The sequence below is a fragment of the Somniosus microcephalus genome, unplaced genomic scaffold (genome assembly GCF_052327205.1).
Source record: "Somniosus microcephalus isolate GS21.2 unplaced genomic scaffold, FLI_Smic_1.0 unresolved_chr1, whole genome shotgun sequence".
NCBI classification, from domain to species: Eukaryota; Metazoa; Chordata; class Chondrichthyes; order Squaliformes; family Somniosidae; genus Somniosus; species Somniosus microcephalus.
In genome coordinates this window covers 173,394,041-173,414,370 of record NW_028225179.1, presented here as the reverse complement: position 1 = coordinate 173,414,370, position 20,330 = coordinate 173,394,041, and the positions used below count along the sequence as shown (strand labels likewise).

Below are 20,330 nucleotides of genomic sequence, written 5' to 3'. Positions count from 1 at the left end.
GGTGGTGGAAATCTGGATCACACTCCCACAAAAAGCTGTTGAGGCTGGGGGTCAACTGAAAATATCAAAATGGAGATTGATAGAATTTGTTGGTTATGGGTATTAAGGCTTACAGAGCCAAGGCGGGTAGATGGAGTGAGATACAGATTAGCCGTGATCTGATTGAATGGCGGAATTGGCTCGAGGGGCTGAATGGCCCCGCCCTGTTCCTAGGTTCCTTCCCCACCCTGTGCAGATTGTGAATCTCCATCACCTGTTGTAGAGGTGAGTAAAGGGGATTTAGTCCATCTGTGACCAGACCATAACCACAAGCCCGTCTGGGTATCACACCTATACGGTCCGTGAGGTTATTATTGTGGTGTATGTGCCTTTAAGAGCCCCTGTGTACTGTAATGCCGGTAGTGACCACTTGGGCTATATAAGCCTGTATAGTGTCTTGTATCTTTTAGTTCACCTCCAGACTTTGTTCAGTAAACACCTGTTAAACCAACTCCTGCATTCCGTGTCTCCATTAACACACGGACACAACAGTGGCGACGAATTGGAAACGGACTTACCTGCAATTCGGCAGCACCTCAAGGAGATCGATTCCTCAGACGAAGGTCGAAGAAAAAAAAAAAGAAAAAACTGTGGTTTCACCAGCTAGCCGGGCTGGTGGCAGGTACTGCAATAATACTTCCTGGGCGGCGGGCTGGGGCTTGATTGGCTGGCTCTGCAGCGGGGCCGAACAGCGAAGGCGGAGGCAAACAGAGAAGGAGGGTGGAGCACTCGGGAGACGGCCAGCGCTGCAAAGCAGGTCGGCGTTCGGACCAAGCAGAGGGAGGGAAAAGTCCCAGAGAGTCCGGCGGGAACAAGTCTCCAACTATTAAAAATATCTGTATAAATAAAAACCGCGGAGAACAGCGTTGTCAGCAGCGGCAGCGGCGGGAAAGTGCGGGAGGCGCCATTTTTTTCCGCAGGGAAGAAAGGAAAGCACGGGAGGCGCCATTTTTTTTCAGGATGCCTAAGACTGGCAATATTACTGCTTTCGATAGTGATGTAGAGGATTGGACCACATATGTGGAAAGAGTGGAGGTATATTGCACAGCAAATGAAATAGAGGATGATAAAAAGGCATCGGTACTTCTAAATCTAATGGGCGCAAGGACATACGGGCTGTTACGAAACTTAATCACTCCAGCCAAACCAATGGACAAGAATTTTAAGGAGATTGTTGATACCCTACAGGAGCACTTAAATCCAACACCACTGCTGATAGCTGAATGATTCAAATTCTTCAGGAGGAATCAGCACAAGAATGAAAGTAACGCTGATTACCTCACCGAATTAAGGAATCTGTCAAAGCACTGCCAATTCGGGGCAGGACTGGCAGATTCTCTTCGAGACAAATTCGTCTGCGGTCTCCTAAGTGAAGGAACACAGAAAAGGCTACTTTCTGAGAAAGATTTAACACTGGACAAGGCTTTCAGTGTGGCTGTATCATACGAAGCAGCAGCAAGAGGAGCTGCAGAGATACAACAAAAGCCACAGGACTTCGGCACCCATGAAATGACACAGGGTTTCGAGAGATGTTATCGCTGCGGCAGATCCACCCATGACCAGAGGGACTGCTGGTTCAAGGACAAAGCACGCAGGCAATGCGGAAAGATGGGACACATTGCACGTGTATGCCGATCTGGAAACAAAAAATCCACTGACAGAACAAAAATCAATGAGGAACAGTACAGAAAGGTACAAATGATGGCGGACAGTAGCTCCGAAGACCAGAAGAGCAATAGCGACTCCGGAAACAAAAGACTAAGCTGTCTCAAATTACAAAATGTAATTGCCAAAGAAGATTACCAGACCATTTGGGTTACCCTCACGATAGTGGGGTCCTCAGTTAAAATGGAGCTAGATACAGGATCAGCTCTGACCGTCATAAGTCGACGGGATTACGAGCGGCTATTTCTGCATATACCTTTGAAAGACACATCCATTATCTTGAAAACATATACGGGGCAGAAAGTATACCCCAGAGGGAAAATAAGGGTGCCTGTTGTATACAACGGCAAGGAAATACAGAAGTTGTATTTATACGTTCTGCAAGATGGTGGTCCACCGCTGTTGGGACGTGAATGGATCAGGAAGATACGTTTAGACTGGCGCTCCATTCAGGCACTGACGGTGACCAGTAAGAAAAAAAATGATGATGACATCATACCTGAACGATTAAAAGACATCTTGGCCAACGCCAAAGAAGTGTTTCAACAGGAACTAGGAACCTTGAAAGGCGTCACCGCCTCAATAAAAGTGGAAGATGTGGCAATTCCCAAGTTTTTTAAGGCAAGGCCAGTGCCATACGCAATTCGTCCAGCAGTCGAGGCAGAGCTGGAGAATTTGGAAAAGGCAGGCGTGCTATCCAAGATAGATTGGAGCGAGTGGGCAACACCCATCGTCCCGGTCATGAAGAAAACGTTGAATAATGATAAATCTGAAGAACAGAGAAAAATTCGCATCTGTGGGGACTTCAAGGTGACTGTAAACCCAGTCCTTCACACGGTACAGTATCCTCTTCCAAGGATAGAAGATATTTTCGCCTCACTATCCGGAGGGAAACATTTCACCAAAATTGACTTGGCACAGGCATATCTATAGATGGAGGTTGAGGAGACCTCTAAAAAGTATCTCACGATAAACACACACAAAGGCCTGTAGCAGTACAATCGACTGGTTTTCGGAGTAGCATCAGCTCCAGCTATCTGGCAAAGAGCTATGGAGCAAGTCCTGCAAGGGATTCCGGGGACTCAATGCTACCTAGACGACATCCTTGTAACAGGAGAAAATGACAACGAGCATCTTGCCAATTTGGAGCAGGTGCTCACTAGGCTGAGAGAACGGGGCCTACGAGCAAATCGCCCCAAGTGCGAATTTTTCCAGAAACAAATATCATATTGTGGCCACGTAATTAACGAAGAAGGGTTGCATAAGTCACCTGAAAAAATTGAAGCGGTCATAAAAGCCCCAGCACCTGAAAATGTCTCATAATTAAGGTCGTTCCTGGGATTGATAAATTACTATCATAAATTTTTACCGAACTTGTCAACTGTTCTGCACCCTCTTAACGAACTGCTACAAACGGGAGTAATTTGGAAATGGAGCGAAGGCTGTAAACGTGCCTTCCATAAATGCAAAGGCTTGATCACGTCCAAGGAAGTTTTGGCTCATTACAACCCATCACTGCCAATTAGACTGGCGTGCGATGCATCCCCTTACAGCGTAGTAGCGGTATTATCGCATAGATTCCCTGATGGCTCGGAGCGGCCGATAGCTTTTGCGTCACGCTCATTGAACTCAGCTGAGCGTAACTATGCCCAGATCGACAGGGAAGCACTCAGCCTGGTATGGGGAGTGAAGAAATTCAACCAGTACCTACACGGTCAAAAATTTACCTTGTTGACTGACCATCAACCCCTCGTCTCCATATTCAACCCTAAAAAGGGCGTTCCCATTATGACAGCGCAAAGGCTACAGAGGTGGTCCCTTTTCCTAGGGGCACACCAATATGACATAGAATACAAAGGATCAAAACAGCATGGAAATGCTGACGGTTTATCGCATTTACCGTTGCCAACGGTAGAAGAGTGGAGATGTTCCACTCAACCATAGTGGAATGTCTACCAGTTACAAATTCTACCATTGAAAAGGAAACGAGAAATGACCCGACTCTCTCACGAGTCTACGATTTAACGGTGAAGGGATGGCCAGCACATGGCGAACCACTGTTGCCAGCATTCTCGCAAAGAAGAGAACAGCTGTCAGTGTGCCGAGGAACCTTGATGTGTGGATCCAGAGTGGTGATTCCACCCAAACTCCAGGATAAAGTGCTAAAGGAGCTTCACGAGGGGCATCTGGGTGGAGTGAAAATGAAGAACCTAGCCAGAGCGTTTGTGTGGTGGCCAGGTATCGATGGAGACATCGAAGAAATGACCAAGGGCTGTCTAGGATGCCAGAAGGTTCAAAACGCCCCACCACAAGCCCCTCTACATCCATGGGAGTGGCCCTCATCTCCATGGCAAAGGGTACACATCGACTTTGCTGGTCCATTTATGGACTCAATGTTCTTAATCGCGGTTGATGCACACTCCAAGTGGCCGGAGGTAATAAAGGTGTCCTCCACCACCACGGAAAAAACCATCACAGTATTAAGGACCATATTTGCCAGGAATGGGCTGCCTGAACAGATCTGTTCTGATAATGGACCGCAATTTGTGTCCGAAGAATTCAGGAAGTTCTTAAAAAACAATGGGGTTAAGCACTACACGTCCGCCCCATACCATCCCGCCACCAATGGATTGCCTGAAAGGTTTGTCCAGACCTTCAAGAAGGCCATAAAGGCCATGGGCAATGAAGACATAAAGCTACAGCATAAGGTAGATAAGTTCTTGTTTGCATACAGGAATGCAACACATGTGGTTACAAACCAAACTCCCGCCATGATGTTTTTCAATAGAAGACTAAGATGCCGGCTGGATTTGATCAAGCCAAACATCAGAAGGGACGTAGAGAACCGGCAATTTCAAGGCATGAATGAAAGGCCAACTAGAACCTTCCAGATAGGTCAACAAGTTTTGGCCTGGGACTACCGTACCGAGAAATGGCAGCAGCCTGGAACTATTTGCACACGACTAGGACCGCTGATGTATACCGTGGACATTGGAGAAAGCATAATAAGGCGCCATGCTGACCAGATCATAGAGTCATCCGAAAAGGGACAACCTACACCACAACTCTATACGCCTAATGATGAAGCAGAGATACCCATAGTATCTACCTCCGATCCGGTGATACTGGAACCAGATGAACCCGACACTGGCATTCAAGCCGAATCGACCTTGCCAAAAGAACCTACTACACCACCGAAAACAATACACCACTGAGGCATTATCCGGCCCGAGTCAGGAAGCCTCCAGAGAGACTGACTTATAATTGATTAAGTGCAGCAAATGTGTAGATTATTGTTCTTGTAAACATGTTAATTAATGATTACTTAAAATGTTATGTACTGGTTGTCTAAAAGGGGAGGAATTGTGGTGTATGTGCCTTTAAGAGCCCCTGTGTACTGTAATGCCGGTAGTGGCCACTCGGGCTATATAAACCTGTATAGTGTCTTGTATCTTTTAGTTCACCTCCAGACTTTGTTCAGTAAACACCTGTTAGACCAACTCCTGCATTCCGTGTCTCCATTAACACACGGATACAACAATTATTAGATTCACACCCAGATGTTGTGCCTTTACTTGTCGACCTATTCTATGCGATAACATGAACAGTCCACCGGCATGCTCGAGGCCTTCCACGACCGGTGGGTACCGGAGGGACTGGCGTGCATCATCACCACCGAAAATAGAATTTAAATTTCATTTGTTAAGTTCCCTTTAAACTTTTTTTTGTTATGTTACAGGTTTTATTGGTTGTGCCCCTTTAAAAAGGGGGCACATGGTTGACTTTTAATAGGCATTTGCCTGTGATAAGGGAAAAAAATAACATGAACAGTCAAATCAAGGGAATCATCAGCACAACAGATTGAAAGATTAAACAAAAGTACAGGAATTTATAAAACATTCATCCATTCCATGTTCATGTCGCCCCAGCTGTCTACAGGGCCCTGCGCTACAGAACAGTGTGAACTCGCTGGTGTCTCAGAAGGTTACTGGAGTGTTTAAAGCTCTTCCCACAGTCAGAACATGTAAACGGTCTCTCATCAGTGTGAACAAGCTGGTGTCCCAGCAAGGTAGATGAATCACTGAATCCCTTTCCACACATGGAGCAGGTGAACTCCCTCTCCCCAGTATGAACTCGCTGGTGTCTCAGCAGGTTATTGGAGTGTTTAAAGCTCTTCCCACAGTCAGAACATGTAAACGGTCTCTCATCAGTGTGAACAAGCTGGTGTCTCAGCAGGTGATTGGAGTATTTAAAGCTCTTCCCACAGTCAGAACATGTAAATGCTCTCTCATCAGTGTGAACAAGCTGGTGTCCCAGCAGGTGATTGGATCTTTTAAAGCTCTTCCCACAGTCAGAACATGTAAACGGTCTCTCATCAGTGTGAACAAGCTGGTGTTGCTTCAGGTCCTCGGTGCATTTAAAGCTCTTTTGACAGACAGAACATTTAAAGGGTCTCTCATCAGTGTGAACTCGCTGGTGTTGCTTCAGATCCTTGGAGCATTTAAAGCTCTTCCCACAGTCGGAACATTTAAACGGCCTCTCATCAGTGTGAACTTGCTGGTGTGTCAGCAATTTAGATGAATCAGTGAATCCCTTTCCACACACAGAGCAGGGAAATGGCCTCTCCCCAGTGTGAACTCGCTGGTGTCTGGTCAGAGCCCCGAGGCTTTTAAAACTCTTCCCACAGTCAGAACATTTAAAGGGTCTCTCCCCAGTGTGAACAAGCTGGTGTTGCTTCAGGTCCCCGGAGCTTTTAAAGCTCTTCCCACAGTCAGAACATTGAAATGCTCTCGCCCCAGTGTGAACAAGCTGGTGTTGCTTCAGGTCCCCGGAGCTTTTACAGCTCTTCCCACAGTCAGAACATTGAAATGCTCTTTCCCCAGTGTGAACAAGCTGGTGTTTCAGCAGGTTGTATGGATCAGTGAATCCCTTTCTACACACGGAGCAGATGAACGGACTGTCCCCAGGGTGACTGTGCGGATGAACTCCTGACGTAGACGGGGAACTGAATCCATTCCCACCATCCCCACCTTTACCCGGTTTCTCCCCGGTGTGATGGTGCACGTGTCTCGCCAGGACAGGCGATCGGCTGAATCCGAGTCCACACACAGAACACGTGTGCGGTTTGTCTGCGCTGCGATCGCTGCTCTCTCCTTCCATGTGCAAAGGCCGATGATACTCAGGTCCTGATGAATCGAGCGACTCTGTCTGACCCTGATTTGATGTTTGGTCTGAGCTTCCTGTCTGCAAATGCTCGACTTCTAAAACCCTGTAAAAGGAGTATAGAAAGGGGTAAGAGGGAGAATGTTGCCTCATGTCACCCTTTCCCAGCCCAGGGGCAGTGAAGCTGATTTTCAGGCCCTAGCTGCTGCACAAGTTGGTTAGCCTTCCATCAGTAGTAGGGAAAATGCTAAAGAGTCTATTATAAAGGATGTGATAACAGGGCACGGTGGCATAGTGGTTAGCACTGTTGTCTCACAGCGCCAGAGACCCGGGTTCGAATCCGGCCTCGGGCGACTGTCTGTGTGGAGTTTGCACATTCTCCCTGTGTTTGCGTGGGTTTTCTCCGGGTGCTCCGGTTTCCTCCCACAGTCCAAAGATGTGCGGGTTAGGTTGATTGGCTATGATAAATTGACCCTTAGTGTTAGGGGGATTAAATACATGGGGTTACAGGGATAGGGTGGGATATGTGTTGGTGTAGGGGTTACGGGGATCGTGTGGGATATGTGTCAGTGCAGGCTCGATGGGCCGAAATGGCCTCTATCTGCACTGTGGGGTTTCTGTGAAAATATCAACGGGATTAGACAAAGTCAGCATGGATTTATGAAAGGGAAATCGTGTTTGACAAACCTACTGGAGCCTTTTGAGGATGTAACTGGTAGAATAGATAAGGGAGAACTGGTGGAAGTGGTGTATTTGGATTTTCAAAAGGCCTTTGATAAAGTCCCACATAAAAAGAGGTTAGTGTGCAAAATTAAGGCAATGGGATTGGGGGTAATATACTGGCATGGATTGAAAATTGGTTGACAGACAGGAAACAGAGAGTAGGAATAAATGGGTCTTTTTCAGGGTGGCAGGCGGTGACTAGTGGGGTACCGCAGGGAGCAGTGCTTGGGCCCCAGCTATTCACAATATATATCAATGATTTGGATGAGGGAACCAAATGTAATATTTCCAAGTTCACTGATGACATGAAACTAGGTGGGATTGTGAGTTGTGAGGAGGATGCAAAGAGGCTTCAAGGCGATTTAGACAAGTTGAGTGAGTGGGCAAATACATGGCAGATGCAGTATAATGTGGATAAATGTGAAGTTATCCATTTCAGTAGGAAAAACAGAAAGGCAGAGTATTATTTAAATGGTGATAGATTGGGAAATGTTGATGTACAAAGGGACCTGGGTGTCCTTGTACACCAGTCACTGAAAGCAAACATGCAGATGCAGCAAACAGTTAGGAAGGCAAATGGTATGTTGGCCTTCATTGCAAGAGGATTTGAGTACAGGAGCAAGGATGTCTTACTACAGTTATACAGGGCCTTGGTGAGACCACACCTGGAGTACTGTGTGCAGTTTTGGTCTCTTTACCTAAGAAAGGATATACTTGCCATAGAGGGAGTGCAGCGAAGGTTCACCAGACTGATTCCTGGGATGGCAGGACTGTCGTATGAGAGATTGGGTCGACTAGGCCTGTATTCACTAGAGTTTAGAAAGATGAGAGGGGATCTCGTGGAAACGTATAAAATTCTGACAGGGCTAGACAGACTGGATGCAGGGACGATGTTTCCCCTGGCTGGGGGGTCTAGAATGAGGGGTCACAGTCTCAGTATACGGGGTAGGACATTTAGGACTGAGATGAGGAGAAATTTCTTCACTCAGAGGGTGGGGAACCTGTGGAATTCTCTACCACAGAAGGCTGTGGAGGTCAAGTCACTGAATATATTTAAGAAGGAGATAGATAGATTTCTAGACACAAAAGGCATCAAGGGGTATGGGGAGAGAGCGGGAATGTGGTATTGAGATAGAGGATCAGCCCTGATCATATTGAATGGCGGCGCAAGCTCAAAGGGCCGAATGGCCGACTCCTGCTCCTATTTTTCGACGTTTCTATGAAAGGATCGACAGTCCGAGGGCTCCGCAGGCACAGAATGGAGTGCCTCAGGGGCACGTGACCACGGGCAGCGGGCGGGCGGGATGGACGTGTCCGCCGACCAATAGGGAGCGAGATCGCGGGAGCAGTGGGCGGGCGATACGCGCTGGGACCCCGTGACGTCAACACCACTTGGTTGACTGACATTCGGTGCTGACCCTTGACCTCCCTTTCCCCCGCTCCCCAGGATAGGTTGCACATTCCAGCTGCACACTGTGGGGGGGCTCAGCTGATCCCGGCCTGGGATGCAGTTGGGGAGACTGCAGTTAGCCTCAGTGCCCTGGGCTCCTGCTACCGATCACTGTCCAGTCACCCCCAGCAGCAAAGGCCGAGTCTGCAAAGGGGGCTTCATTTTGTCTGTGATGCCCCCAAGGTTGAATAGGCGGCCAACAATCACTGCAACCAGTGACTGTGGAACTGTATCCCAGTGCCTACCTGCCCTTTACAATTGAGGGGGTGAAACTTGAATGACAGTTAATAAAACTAAAAATCACAATTTATCTCGCGCCTGTAACTGAGTCAAATGTTCCAAGGCGCTTCACTGGAGTGTTAGCAAACACAATCTGACCCCGAGACACATAAGGAGATATTCGGCAAATCACCAAAAGCTTGGTCAGAGAAATCGGTTTGAAGGAGCATCTTCAAGCAGGAAAGAGAGGTGGAGAGGTTTAGGGAGCGAATTCCAGAGCTTAGAAACTTTGAAACATAGAAGATAGGAGCAGGAGTAGGCCATTCGGCCCCTCGAGCCTGCTCCGCCATTCAATGCGATCATGGCTGATCATCCAAATTCAGTACCCTGTTCCTGCCTTCTCTCCATATCCCTTGGTCCCTTTAGCCTTAAGAAATATATCCAACTCCTTCTTGAATATATTTAATGAATTGGCCGCCACTGCCTTCTGTGGTAGAGAATTCCACAGGTTCACCACTCTCTGGGTGAAGAAATTCCTCCTCATCTCTGTCCTAAATGGCTTACCCCTTATCCTTAGACTGTGTCCCCTGGTTCTGGACTCCCCGACCATTGGGAACATCCTTCCCGCATCTAGTCTGTCTAGTCCTTTTAGAATTTTAGAAGTGTCAATGAGATCCCTTCTCATTCTTCTAAACTCCAGCGAGTATAAGCCCAATTGACCCAATCTCTCCTCATACGTAATTCCTGCCATCCCAGGTATCAGCCTGGTGAATCTTCGCTGCACTCCCTCCATGGCAAGAACATCCTTCCTCAGATAAGGCGACCAAAACTGCACACAATAATCAAGATGTGGTCTCACCAAGGCCCTGTACAACTGCAGCAAGGCATCCTTGTTCCTGTACTCAAACCCTCTCGCTACGAAGGCCAACATACTATTTGCCTTCTTAACCGCCTGCTGCACCTGCATGCTTACCTTCAGCGACTGGTACACAAGGACACCCAGGTCTCGTTGCACTTCCCCTTCTCCCAATCTATTGCCATTCAGATAAAAATCTGCCTTCCTGTTTTTGACACCAAAGTGGATAACCTCGCATTTATCCACGTTATATTGCATCTGCCATGCTTCTGCCCAATCACCCAACCTGTCCAAATCATACTGGAGTTTCTTGGCATCCTCCTCACAGCACACACGTCCACCCAGCTTTGTGTCATCTGCAAACTTGGAGATATTACATTTAGTTCTCTTGTCTAGATCATTAATATATATTGTGAATAGCTGGGGTCCAAGGACTGATCCCTGGGTACCCAGCTAGTCACTGCCTGCCACTCGGAAAAAGAGCCATTTATTCCAACTCTTTGCTTCCTGTCTGCCAACCAGTTCTCTATCCAAGTCAATACCTTACCCCCAATCCCATGTGCTTTAACTTTACACGCTAATCTCTTATGCGGGACCTTATCGAAAGCCTTTTGAAAGTCCAACTAAACCACATCCACTGGTTCTCCCTTATCTATTTTACCAGTTACATCCCCAAAAAATTCCAGCAGATTAGTCAAGCACGATTTACCTTTGTAAATCCATGTTGACTTTGTCTGATCCTGTCACTGTTTTCCAAGTGCTCTGCTGTTACATCTTTTATAACGGACTTGAGCATTTTCCTCACTACCGATGTCAGGCTGTAATTCCCCGTTTTCTCTCTACCACCTTTTTTGAATAGTGGGGTAACATTAGCTACCCTCCAATCCATGGGTGCTGTTCCGGAGTCTATTGAATTTTGGAAGATGACTAGCAATGCATCTACTATTTCTAGGGCCACTTCCTTAAGTACCAGGAATTCCAGGAATGACGTATGAGGAAAGATTGGGTCGATTGGGATCCGTCTGTCCCTTTCTCCCTTTTTAAACAGTGGTACCACGTTAGCAGTCCTCCAGCACCACACCTGTAGCCAGAGAGGATTGGAAAATGATGGCCAGAGCCTCTGCTATTTCCTCTCTTGCTTCTCTTAACAGCCTGGGATACATTTCATCCGGGCCTGGGGATTTATCCACTTTCAAAGATGCTAAACAATACTTCCTCTTTCACTATGATTATTTCACCTAATATTTCACACGCCTCCTCCCTGATTGCGATGTCTGCATCATCCCTCTCTTTTGTGAAAACAGACACAAAGTGTTCATTTCGGACCATACCCATGTCTTCCGCCTCCACACATAGATTACCTTCATGGTCTCTAATAGGCCCTACTCTTTCTTTAGTTATCCTCTTGCTCTGAATGTATTTATAAAACATCTTTGGGTTTTCCTTGATCTTACCTGCCGATATTTTTTCATGCTTTCTCTTTGCTAATTTCCTTTTTAATTTCCCCCCTGCCCTTTCTCCACTCCTCTGGGGATTCTGTGGGATTGAGCCCTCAGGGACTGTCAGAAGCCTCCCTTTTGTTCTTTATCCTACCCTGTGTGCCCCTTGACATCTAGGGGGCTCTAGACTTGTTGGTCCCACCCTTTTTCTTTAAGGGAACATACTTTCGCTGAGCCCTCACTAGCTCCTCCCACTGCTCTGACACTGATTTACCTTCAAGTAGCTGCTTCCAGTCCACTTTGGCTAAATCACATCTCAGCTCAGTAAAATTGGCGTTTCCCCAATTGAGAACTTTTATACCTGGTCTATCTGTGTCCTTTTCCAGAACTACCCTAAATCTAACTGAATTATGATCACTACCCCCACAATGCTCTCCCACTGATACCCCTTCCACCTGTCCGGCTAAGGTTAATGGGAGATCTGATAGAGGGGAAGTTGGCTGTGGTTGTTGGAGGTCATTCATCTCAATCACATGACATCACTGCAGGAGTTCCTCAGGGCAGTGTCCTAGGCCCAACCATCTTCAGCTGTTGCATCAATGACCTTCCCTCCATCATAAGGTCAGAAGTGGGGATGTTTGCTGATGATTGCACACTGTTCAGCACCATTCGAGACTCGGCAGATACTGACGCAGTCCGTGTCCATATGCAGCAGGACCTGGACATCATTCAGACTTGGGCTGACAAGTGGCAAGTAACATTCGCACCACACAAGTGCCAGGGAATGACCATCTCCAACAAGCGAGACTCTAACCATCTCCCCTTGACATTCAATGGCATTACCATCGCTGAATCCCCCACCATCAACATCCTGGGGGTCACCATTGATCAGAAACTGAACTGGACCAACCATATAAATACTGTGGCTACAAGAGCAGGCCAGAGGCTGGGAATTCTGCGGCGAGTGTCTCACCTCCTGACTCCCCAAAGCCTTTCCACCATCTACAAGGCACAAGTCAGGAGTGTGATGGAATACTCTCCACTTGCCTGGATGAGTGCAGCTCCAACAACACTCAAGAAGCTCGACACCATTCAGGATAAAGCAGCCCGCTTGATTGGCACCCCATCCACCACCTTAAACATTCACTCCCTCCACCACTGGCGCACTGTGGCTGCAGTGTGCACCATCTACAAGATGCACTGCAGCAACTCGCCAAAGCTCCTTCAACAGCACCTTCCAAACCCGCGACCTCTACCACTTAGAAGGACAAGGGCAGCAGACGCATGGGAACATCACCACCTACAAGTTCCCCTCCAAGCCACACACCATCCTGACTTGGACCTGTATCGCCGTTCCTTCACTGTCGCTGGGCCAAAATCCTGGAACTCCCTTCCTAACAGCATTGTGGTTGTACCTACACCATATGGACTGCAGCGGTTCAAGAAGGCGGCTCACCACCATCTTCTCAAGGGCAATTAGGGATGGGCACTAAATGCAGGCCCAGCCAGCCAGCGACGCCCACATCCCATCAATGAATAAAAAAAAACCATGAAGGGTTTGGATGGAGTAAATAAGGAGAAACTGTTTCCAGTGGCAGAAGGGTCGGTAACCAGAGGACACAGATTTCAGGCAAAAGAACCAGAGGCGACACGAGGAAACAGATTTTAAACACAGCCAGTTGTGATCTGGAATGCGCTGCCTGAAAGGGCGGTGGAAGCAGATTCAATAGTATCTTTCAAAAAAGAAGTGGGTAAATACTTGAAGGGGAGACATTGACAGGGCGAGGGGGAAAGAGCAGGGGGGAGTGGGACTAATTGGAGAGCTCGTTCAAAGAGCCGGCACAGGCACGGTGGGCCAAATGGCCTCCTTCTGTGCTGTTTCATTCGATGGTTCCGTCCCCATAATGAGACCTTCTCAGCCCCAGTGTCCTCCTGGTGAATCTGCCCAGCAGCCCCTCCGAGGCCAGTGTGTCCCTTTCTGAGGTGCGGTGCCTAAAACTGAAGGCAGTCCTCCAGATGGGGCCTGAGCAAGGCTCTGGACAGCTGAAGCATGGCTGTGTATATCTGGAGTTGTGGTGTAGACAGTCTGACCTTGTCAAGTTAAGTGGGTGGCAATCAGGAGCAGGTGCCCTTTCCTCCCAGGGTGCTGTCACACTAACTTAGGGCTCATAGGATTGGGGGTAATATTAGCATGGATTGAGGATTGGTTAATGGTCAGAAAACAGAGAGTAGGAATAAACGGCTCATTTTCAGGCTGGCAGGCTGTAACTAGTGGGGTCCCGCAAGGATCAGTGCTGGGGCCACAGCTATTCACAATCTCCATCAATGACTTAGATGAGGGGACCGAGTGCAATGTATCCAAGTTTGCTGACGATACAAAGCTAGGTGGGAAAATAAGTTGTGAGGAGGACACAAAGAGGCTGCAAAGGGATATAGACAGGTTCAGTGAATGGGCAAGAACATGGCAGATGGAATATAATGGGCAGCACGGTGGCATAGTGGTTAGCACTGTTGCCTCACAGCGCCAGGGACCCGGGTTCGAATCCGGCCTCAGGTGACTGTCTGTGTGGAGTTTGCACATTCTCCCCGTGTTTGCGTGGGTTTCCTCCGGGTGCTCCGGTTTCCTCCCACAGTCCAAAGATGTGCGGGTTAGGTTGATTGGCTATGATAAAAATTGACCCTTAGTGTTAGAGGGATTAAATACATGGGGTTACGGGGATAGGGTGGGGGTAGGGGTTACGGGGATCGGGTGGGATATGTGTCGGTGCAGGCTCGATGGGCTGAAATGGCCTCTATCTGCACTGTGGGGTTTCTGTGATTCTGTGATTCTGTGGAGAAGTGTGAAGTGATCCGCTTTAAACACAAGTACATAAGAAATAGGAGCAGGAATCGGCCACTTGGCCTCTCGAGCCTGCTCCGCCATTCAATAAGATCATGGCTGATCTTGGGCTCAAAGCCACTTCCCTGCCCGCTCCCCATAACCCTTCACTCCCTTATCTTGCCAAAATCTGTCTATCTCCACCTTAAATGTATTTAATGACCCGGCCTCCACAGCTCTCCGGGGCAGAGAATTCCACAGATTTACGACCCTCAGAGAAGAAATTCCTCCTCATCTCAGTTCTAAAAGGGCGACCCTTTATTCTGAAACTGTGCACCCGAGTTTTAGATTTCCCCACGAGGGGAAACATCCTCTCTGAATCTACCTTGTCGAGCCCCCTCAGTATCTTATATGTTTCAAAAAGATCACCTCTCATTCTTCTAAATTCCAGTGAGTATCGGCCCAGCTTGCTCAACCTTTCCTCATAAGTCAATCCCCTCATCTCAGGAATTAATCTAGTGAATCGTCCCTGAACTGCCTCCAATGCGAATATATCCTTCCTTAAATACGGAGACCAAAACTGTACGCAGTACTCCAGGTGTGGTCTCACCAATACCCTGTACAGTTGTAGCCGGACTTCCCTGCTTTTATACTCCAACCCTCTTTGGTAGGAAAAATAGAAAAGCAGAGTATTTTTTAAATGGTGAGAGATTGGGAAATGTTGTTGTTCAGAGGGACCTGGGTGTCCCTGTACACGAGGCACTGAAAGTTAACACGTAGGTGCAGCAAGCAATTAGGAAAGCAAATGATATGTTAGTCTTTATAACAAGAGGATTGGAGTATAAGAGTGAAGAAGTCTTACTGCAGTTATATAGGGCCTTGGTGAGACCACACCTGGAGTATTGTGGACAGTTTTGGTCTCCTTACCTAAGGAAGGATATACTTGCCTTAGAGGGAGTGCAACAAAGGTTCACCAGACTGATTCCTGGGATGGGGGGGATTGTCCTGTGAGGAGAGATTGAGGAGACTAGGCCTATATTCCCAAGAATTGTGAAGAATGAGAGGTGATCTCAGTGAAACATTTAAAATTCTTACAGGGCTTGACAGGGTAGATGCTGGGAGACTGTTTTCCCCTGGCTGGGGAGTCTAGAACCAGGGGTCACAGTCTCTGAATAAGGGGTCGGCCATTTAGGACTGAGATGAGGAGAAATTTCTTCACCCAGAGGGCGGTGAATCTTTGGAATTCTCTGCCCCAGAGGGCTGTGGAGGCTCAGTCATTGAGTATAATCAAGGCTGAGATCGATAGATTTTTGGACTCATGGGGAATCGAGGGATATGGGGATCGGGCGGGAAGGTGGGGATGAGGTAGAAGATCAGCCATGATCTTATTGAATGGTGGAGCAGGCTCGAAGGGCCGAATGGCCTGCTCCTGCTCCTATTTCTGATGTTCTTAAGAAAGCTGTTTGCTATAGCCTGCTGCCCCACGACAAATACACAGAGGATTTCAGTTATGTGGAGAGACTGGAGAAGCTGGGATTGTTCTCCTTGGAGCAGAGAAGGTGCAGCGGAATTTAATAGAGGTGTTCAAAACATGAAGGGTTTTGATAGAGTAAATAGGAGCATGGGAACAGGAGGAGGCCATTCAGCCCCTCCAGCCTGTTCCGTCATTCAATGAGATCATGGCCGATCTGTGTCTGAACTCCACCCACCTGCCTTGGCTCCATATCCCTTTGCACCCTTGTCTAGCAAAAATCTATCGCTCTGGGATTTTAAATGATTAATTGAGCTGGCATTGACTGCTTTCTGTGGGAGAAGGTTCCACACTTCTACCACCCTTTGTGTGAAGAAGTGTTTGCCAACTTCTCTCCTGAATGGCCTGGCTCTGATTTTAAGGTGATGTCCCCTTGTCCTCGACTTCCCCACCGGCAGCAAAAGTTTCTCTCTATCTACTCTACCAATTCCTTTCAAAATCCTAAAATCCTCACTCACTCCTTAACCTTCTAGATTCCAGGGAACACAAGCCTAGTTTATGTAATCTCTCCCTCATAATCTAACCCTTGGAGCCTGGGTAACATTCTGGTCAATCTGTGCTGCACTCCTTCCAAGGCCAGTATATCCTTTCTGACGTGCGGTGCCCAGAACTGTACACAGTGCTCCAGGGAGTTCCTGGGAGTTAATGTGCGTAGGTCGCTGAAGGTGGCGGGGCATATTGAGAGAGTGGTTAACAAAGCATGTGGGATCTTGGGCTTCATAAATAGAGGTATTGAGTACAAAAGTAGAGAAGTTATGCTGAACCTTTATAAAGCGCTGGTTAGGCCACAACTGGAGTATTGCGTCCAGTTCTGGTCACCACACTTTAGGAAGGGTGTGAAGGCCCTTGAGAGGGTGCAGAGGAGGTTCACCAGAATGGTTCCGGGGAAGGAGGATCTTAGATACAAGGACAGGTTGGAGAAGCTGGATTTGTTTTCATTGGAGCAAAGGAGGTAGCGGGGTGATTTGATAAAGGTGTACAAGATTATGAGGGGTTTGGATAGGCTAGACAGGGAAAGGCTGTTCCCACTAGTTGATGGTACAAGGACTAGGGGACACAGATTTAAGGTTTTGGGCAAGAGATACAGGTTGGACGTGAGGAAAAACTTTTTTACGCAGCGAGTGGTGAGGACCTGGAGCTCGCTGCCAATGGAAGTGGTGGAAGTGGAGACACTCAATGTTTTCAAGGGGAGACTCGATAGGCACTTGAGGGAAATAAACCTGCAGGGCTACGGGGATAGAGCGGGGGAATGGGACTGACTGGATTGCTCTACAGAGAGCCGGCACGGACTCGATGGGCCGAATGGCCTCCTTCTATGCCTCTATGACTCTATCACTCTCTAGGGTCCAACCAGGGCTTTGTATGATTTTGAGCAACTCTATCAAATCTCCTCTTAATCTTCTCTGCTCCAAGGAGAACAACCCCAGCTTCTCCCGTCTCTCCACGTAACTCAAGTCCCTCATCCCTGGTCCCATTCTCGTCAATTTATTCTGCACCCTCTCTAAGGCCTTGACATCCTTCCTAAAGTGTGGTGCCCAGCGGGAGCCTAGCCAGTGTTTTATAAAGGCTTAGCATAACTTGCTTGCTTTTGTACTCTATTCCTCTATTAATAAAGTCAAGGATCCTGTTTGCTTTTTAACAGCCTTCTCAACTTGTCCTGCCACCTTCTAAGATTTGTGTACATACCCCCCGAGGCCTCTCTGTTCCTGGACCCTCTTTAAAACTGGACCATTTAGTTTATATTGCCTCTGCTCATTCTTCCTACCAAAATGAATCACTTCACACTTCTCTACATTAAATTTAATCTGCCACGTTTCTGCCCATTTCACCAGTCTGGCTATGTCCTCCTGAAGTCTGTTACTATCCTCATTGTTTGCTACATTTTCGTGTCCTCTGCAAATTTTGAAATTATGCCCTGTATCCCCAAGTCCAGGTCATTAATATATATCAATAATAAAGCAGTGGTCTGAATCAATGTTAACGTTAACGGATGTTGCCTGGCCTGCTGAGTTTTTCCAGCATAGAAATACAAGTTGTTGTTGTTCACATTGTTGTAGGTGAGCTCTGAACAGGCCCCGCCCCTCCCCCTCCCCCTACTCCGCATGCGCCGCTCCAAGGGCAGTGCGGGCTCTGAACAGGCCCGGCCCCCTTCTCCGCATGTGCCTCTCCAAGGGGAACGCAGGGTCCGAAAAGGCCCCGCCCCGCCCCCACCCCTACTCCGCATGCGCCGCTCCAAGGTGAGCGCGGGCTCTGAACAGGCCCCGCCCCTCGCCCTACTCCACATGCACCACTCCAAGGTGAGCGCGGGCTCTGAACAGGCCCCGCCCCTCCCCCTACTCCGCATGCGCCGCCCCAAGGTGAGCGCGGGCCCTGAACAGGCCTCGCCCCCTCCCCCTACTCCGCACGCGCCGCCACAAGGTGAGCGCGGGCTCTGAACAGGCCTCGCCCCTCGCCCTACTCCACATGCACCACTCCAAGGTGAGCGCGGGCTCTGAACAGGCCCCGCCCCTCGCCCTACTCCACATGCACCACTCCAAGGTGAGCGCGGGCTCTGAACAGGCCCCGCCCCTCCCCCTACTCCGCATGCGCCGCCCCAAGGTGAGCGCGGGCCCTGAACAGGCCTCGCCCCCTCCCCCTACTCCGCCACAAGGTGAGCGCGGGCTCTGAACAGGCCCCGCCCCCTCCCCCTACTCCGCACGCGCCGCTCCAAGGTGAGCGCGGGCTCTGAACAGGCCCTGCCCCCTCCCCCTACTCCGCATGCGCCGCTCCAAGGTGAGCGCGGGCTCTGAACAGGCCCTGCCCCCTCCCCCTACTCCGCATGCACCGCCGGGCCCCGCTCCCGAGGATGAGCCGCTACCGCGCCTGCACAGGGCCTCACATTCTGGGTCGACCCGAGCAACCGCGAGAGTCCGGATCACTGGCGGAAAGTGAGTTTTATCAGGGTTTTGTATATATAGCGGAGAGAAGTGCGGGCGGGGAGATAAATAAAAAGAAAATACAAACCGCACCGTGCCAGCGCCCTCATGGCACCGAGCAGAGCGGCTTGAGCGGCCGCAGCCCCTTGTCTTCTGCAGGGAGCCGGACTGGGCCACGTCATCAACTCCACGGCGGTGACTGACGGGAGCTCCGACCAATAGGGAGAGAGCGGGTGGAGCTCGGAGGACTGAGGTGGCGGCGGGTCCTCCAACCAATCGGGGTGGCCGAGGGGCGGGACCTCCGCCGCCTGCTTCTCCCGCTGCTGAGACAAGTGGAATGCAGCAGAGGGCGCTCTTCTGAGTTTGGGGCTCAGGCCTGTTAGTGGAGTAGTGCAGAGGGAACTTTACTCTGCACTGGGCTTTACTCCCTCAGCACTGCACTGGAGGGGCAGCACAGAGTTTTAGACTCCAGTCTCTGGAGTGGGACTTCAACCCACAACCTTCTGACTCAGAGGAGAGAGTGCTGCCACCTGAGCCACGGCTGACACTCTGTATCTAACCCGTGCTGTACCTGCCCTGGGGGTGTTTGATGGGACAGTGTAGAGGGAGCATTACTCTGTATCTAACCTGTGCTGTACCTGCCCTGGGAGTGTTTGATGGGACAGTGTAGAGGGAGCTTTACTCTGTATCTAACCCGTGCTGTACCTGCCCTGGGAGTGTTTGATGGGACAGTGTAGAGGGAGCATTACTCTGTGGCCATCCCCCTCTCAAACAGGTATACCGATTTGGATACTGTTGAGGGGGATGACTTACCAGAGGAAGGCAGCAGCAGCCAACTTCCTGGCACCAGGGGTGCTTCTGCTGCTCAGGAAGGGAGGAAAAAGAGTGGGAGAGCAATAGTGGTAGGGGATTCTATCATAAGGGGAACAGATAGGCGTTTCTGTGGCCGTAGACGTGACTCCAGGATGGTTTGTTGCCTCCCTGGTGCCAGGGTCAAGGATGTCACTGAACGGCTGCAGGGCATTCTGAAGAGGGAGGGTGAACAGTCAGAGGTCGTGGTTCACATTGGGACCAATGACATGGGTAGGAAGAGGGATGAGGTCCTGCAGCAAGAATTTAGGGAGCTAGGTAGCAGATTAAAGAGCAGGACCTCAAAGGTTGTAATCTCTGGATTACTCCCGGTGCCACGTGCTAGTGAGTATAGGAATAGGAGGATAGAGCAGATGAATGCGTGGCTAAAGAGTTGGTGCAGGAGGGAGGGCTTTAGTTTCCTGGATCACTGGGCCTGCTTCTGGGGGAGGTGGGACTTGTACAAGTCGGACGGGTTGCACCTGAACCAGAGCGGGACAAATATCCTTGCGGGGAGGTTTGCTTGCACTGTTCGGGGGGGTTTAAACTAAAATGGCAGGGGGTTGGGAACCTGAGCAGGGAGACAGAGGAAAGGGAAACAGGGATAAAAGCAAAAGATAGGAAGGAGAAAAACAAAAGTGGCAGTCAGAGAAATCAATGGTT

General features: G+C 49.2%; 1 protein-coding gene across 1 annotated transcript in view; it reads right to left on the bottom strand.

Moving 5' to 3' along the window:
• LOC147096581 (uncharacterized) overlaps positions 1-20,330 on the bottom strand; it is a 63,651-nt gene that overhangs the window by 17,089 nt on the left and 26,232 nt on the right. Inside the window, exon 2 of the mRNA XM_085975384.1 lies at positions 5,671-6,973. Coding sequence (XP_085831510.1) covers positions 5,671-6,864 — 1,194 coding nt within the window. The 5' untranslated portion in view covers positions 6,865-6,973. The remainder of the gene's footprint in view (positions 1-5,670; positions 6,974-20,330) is intronic.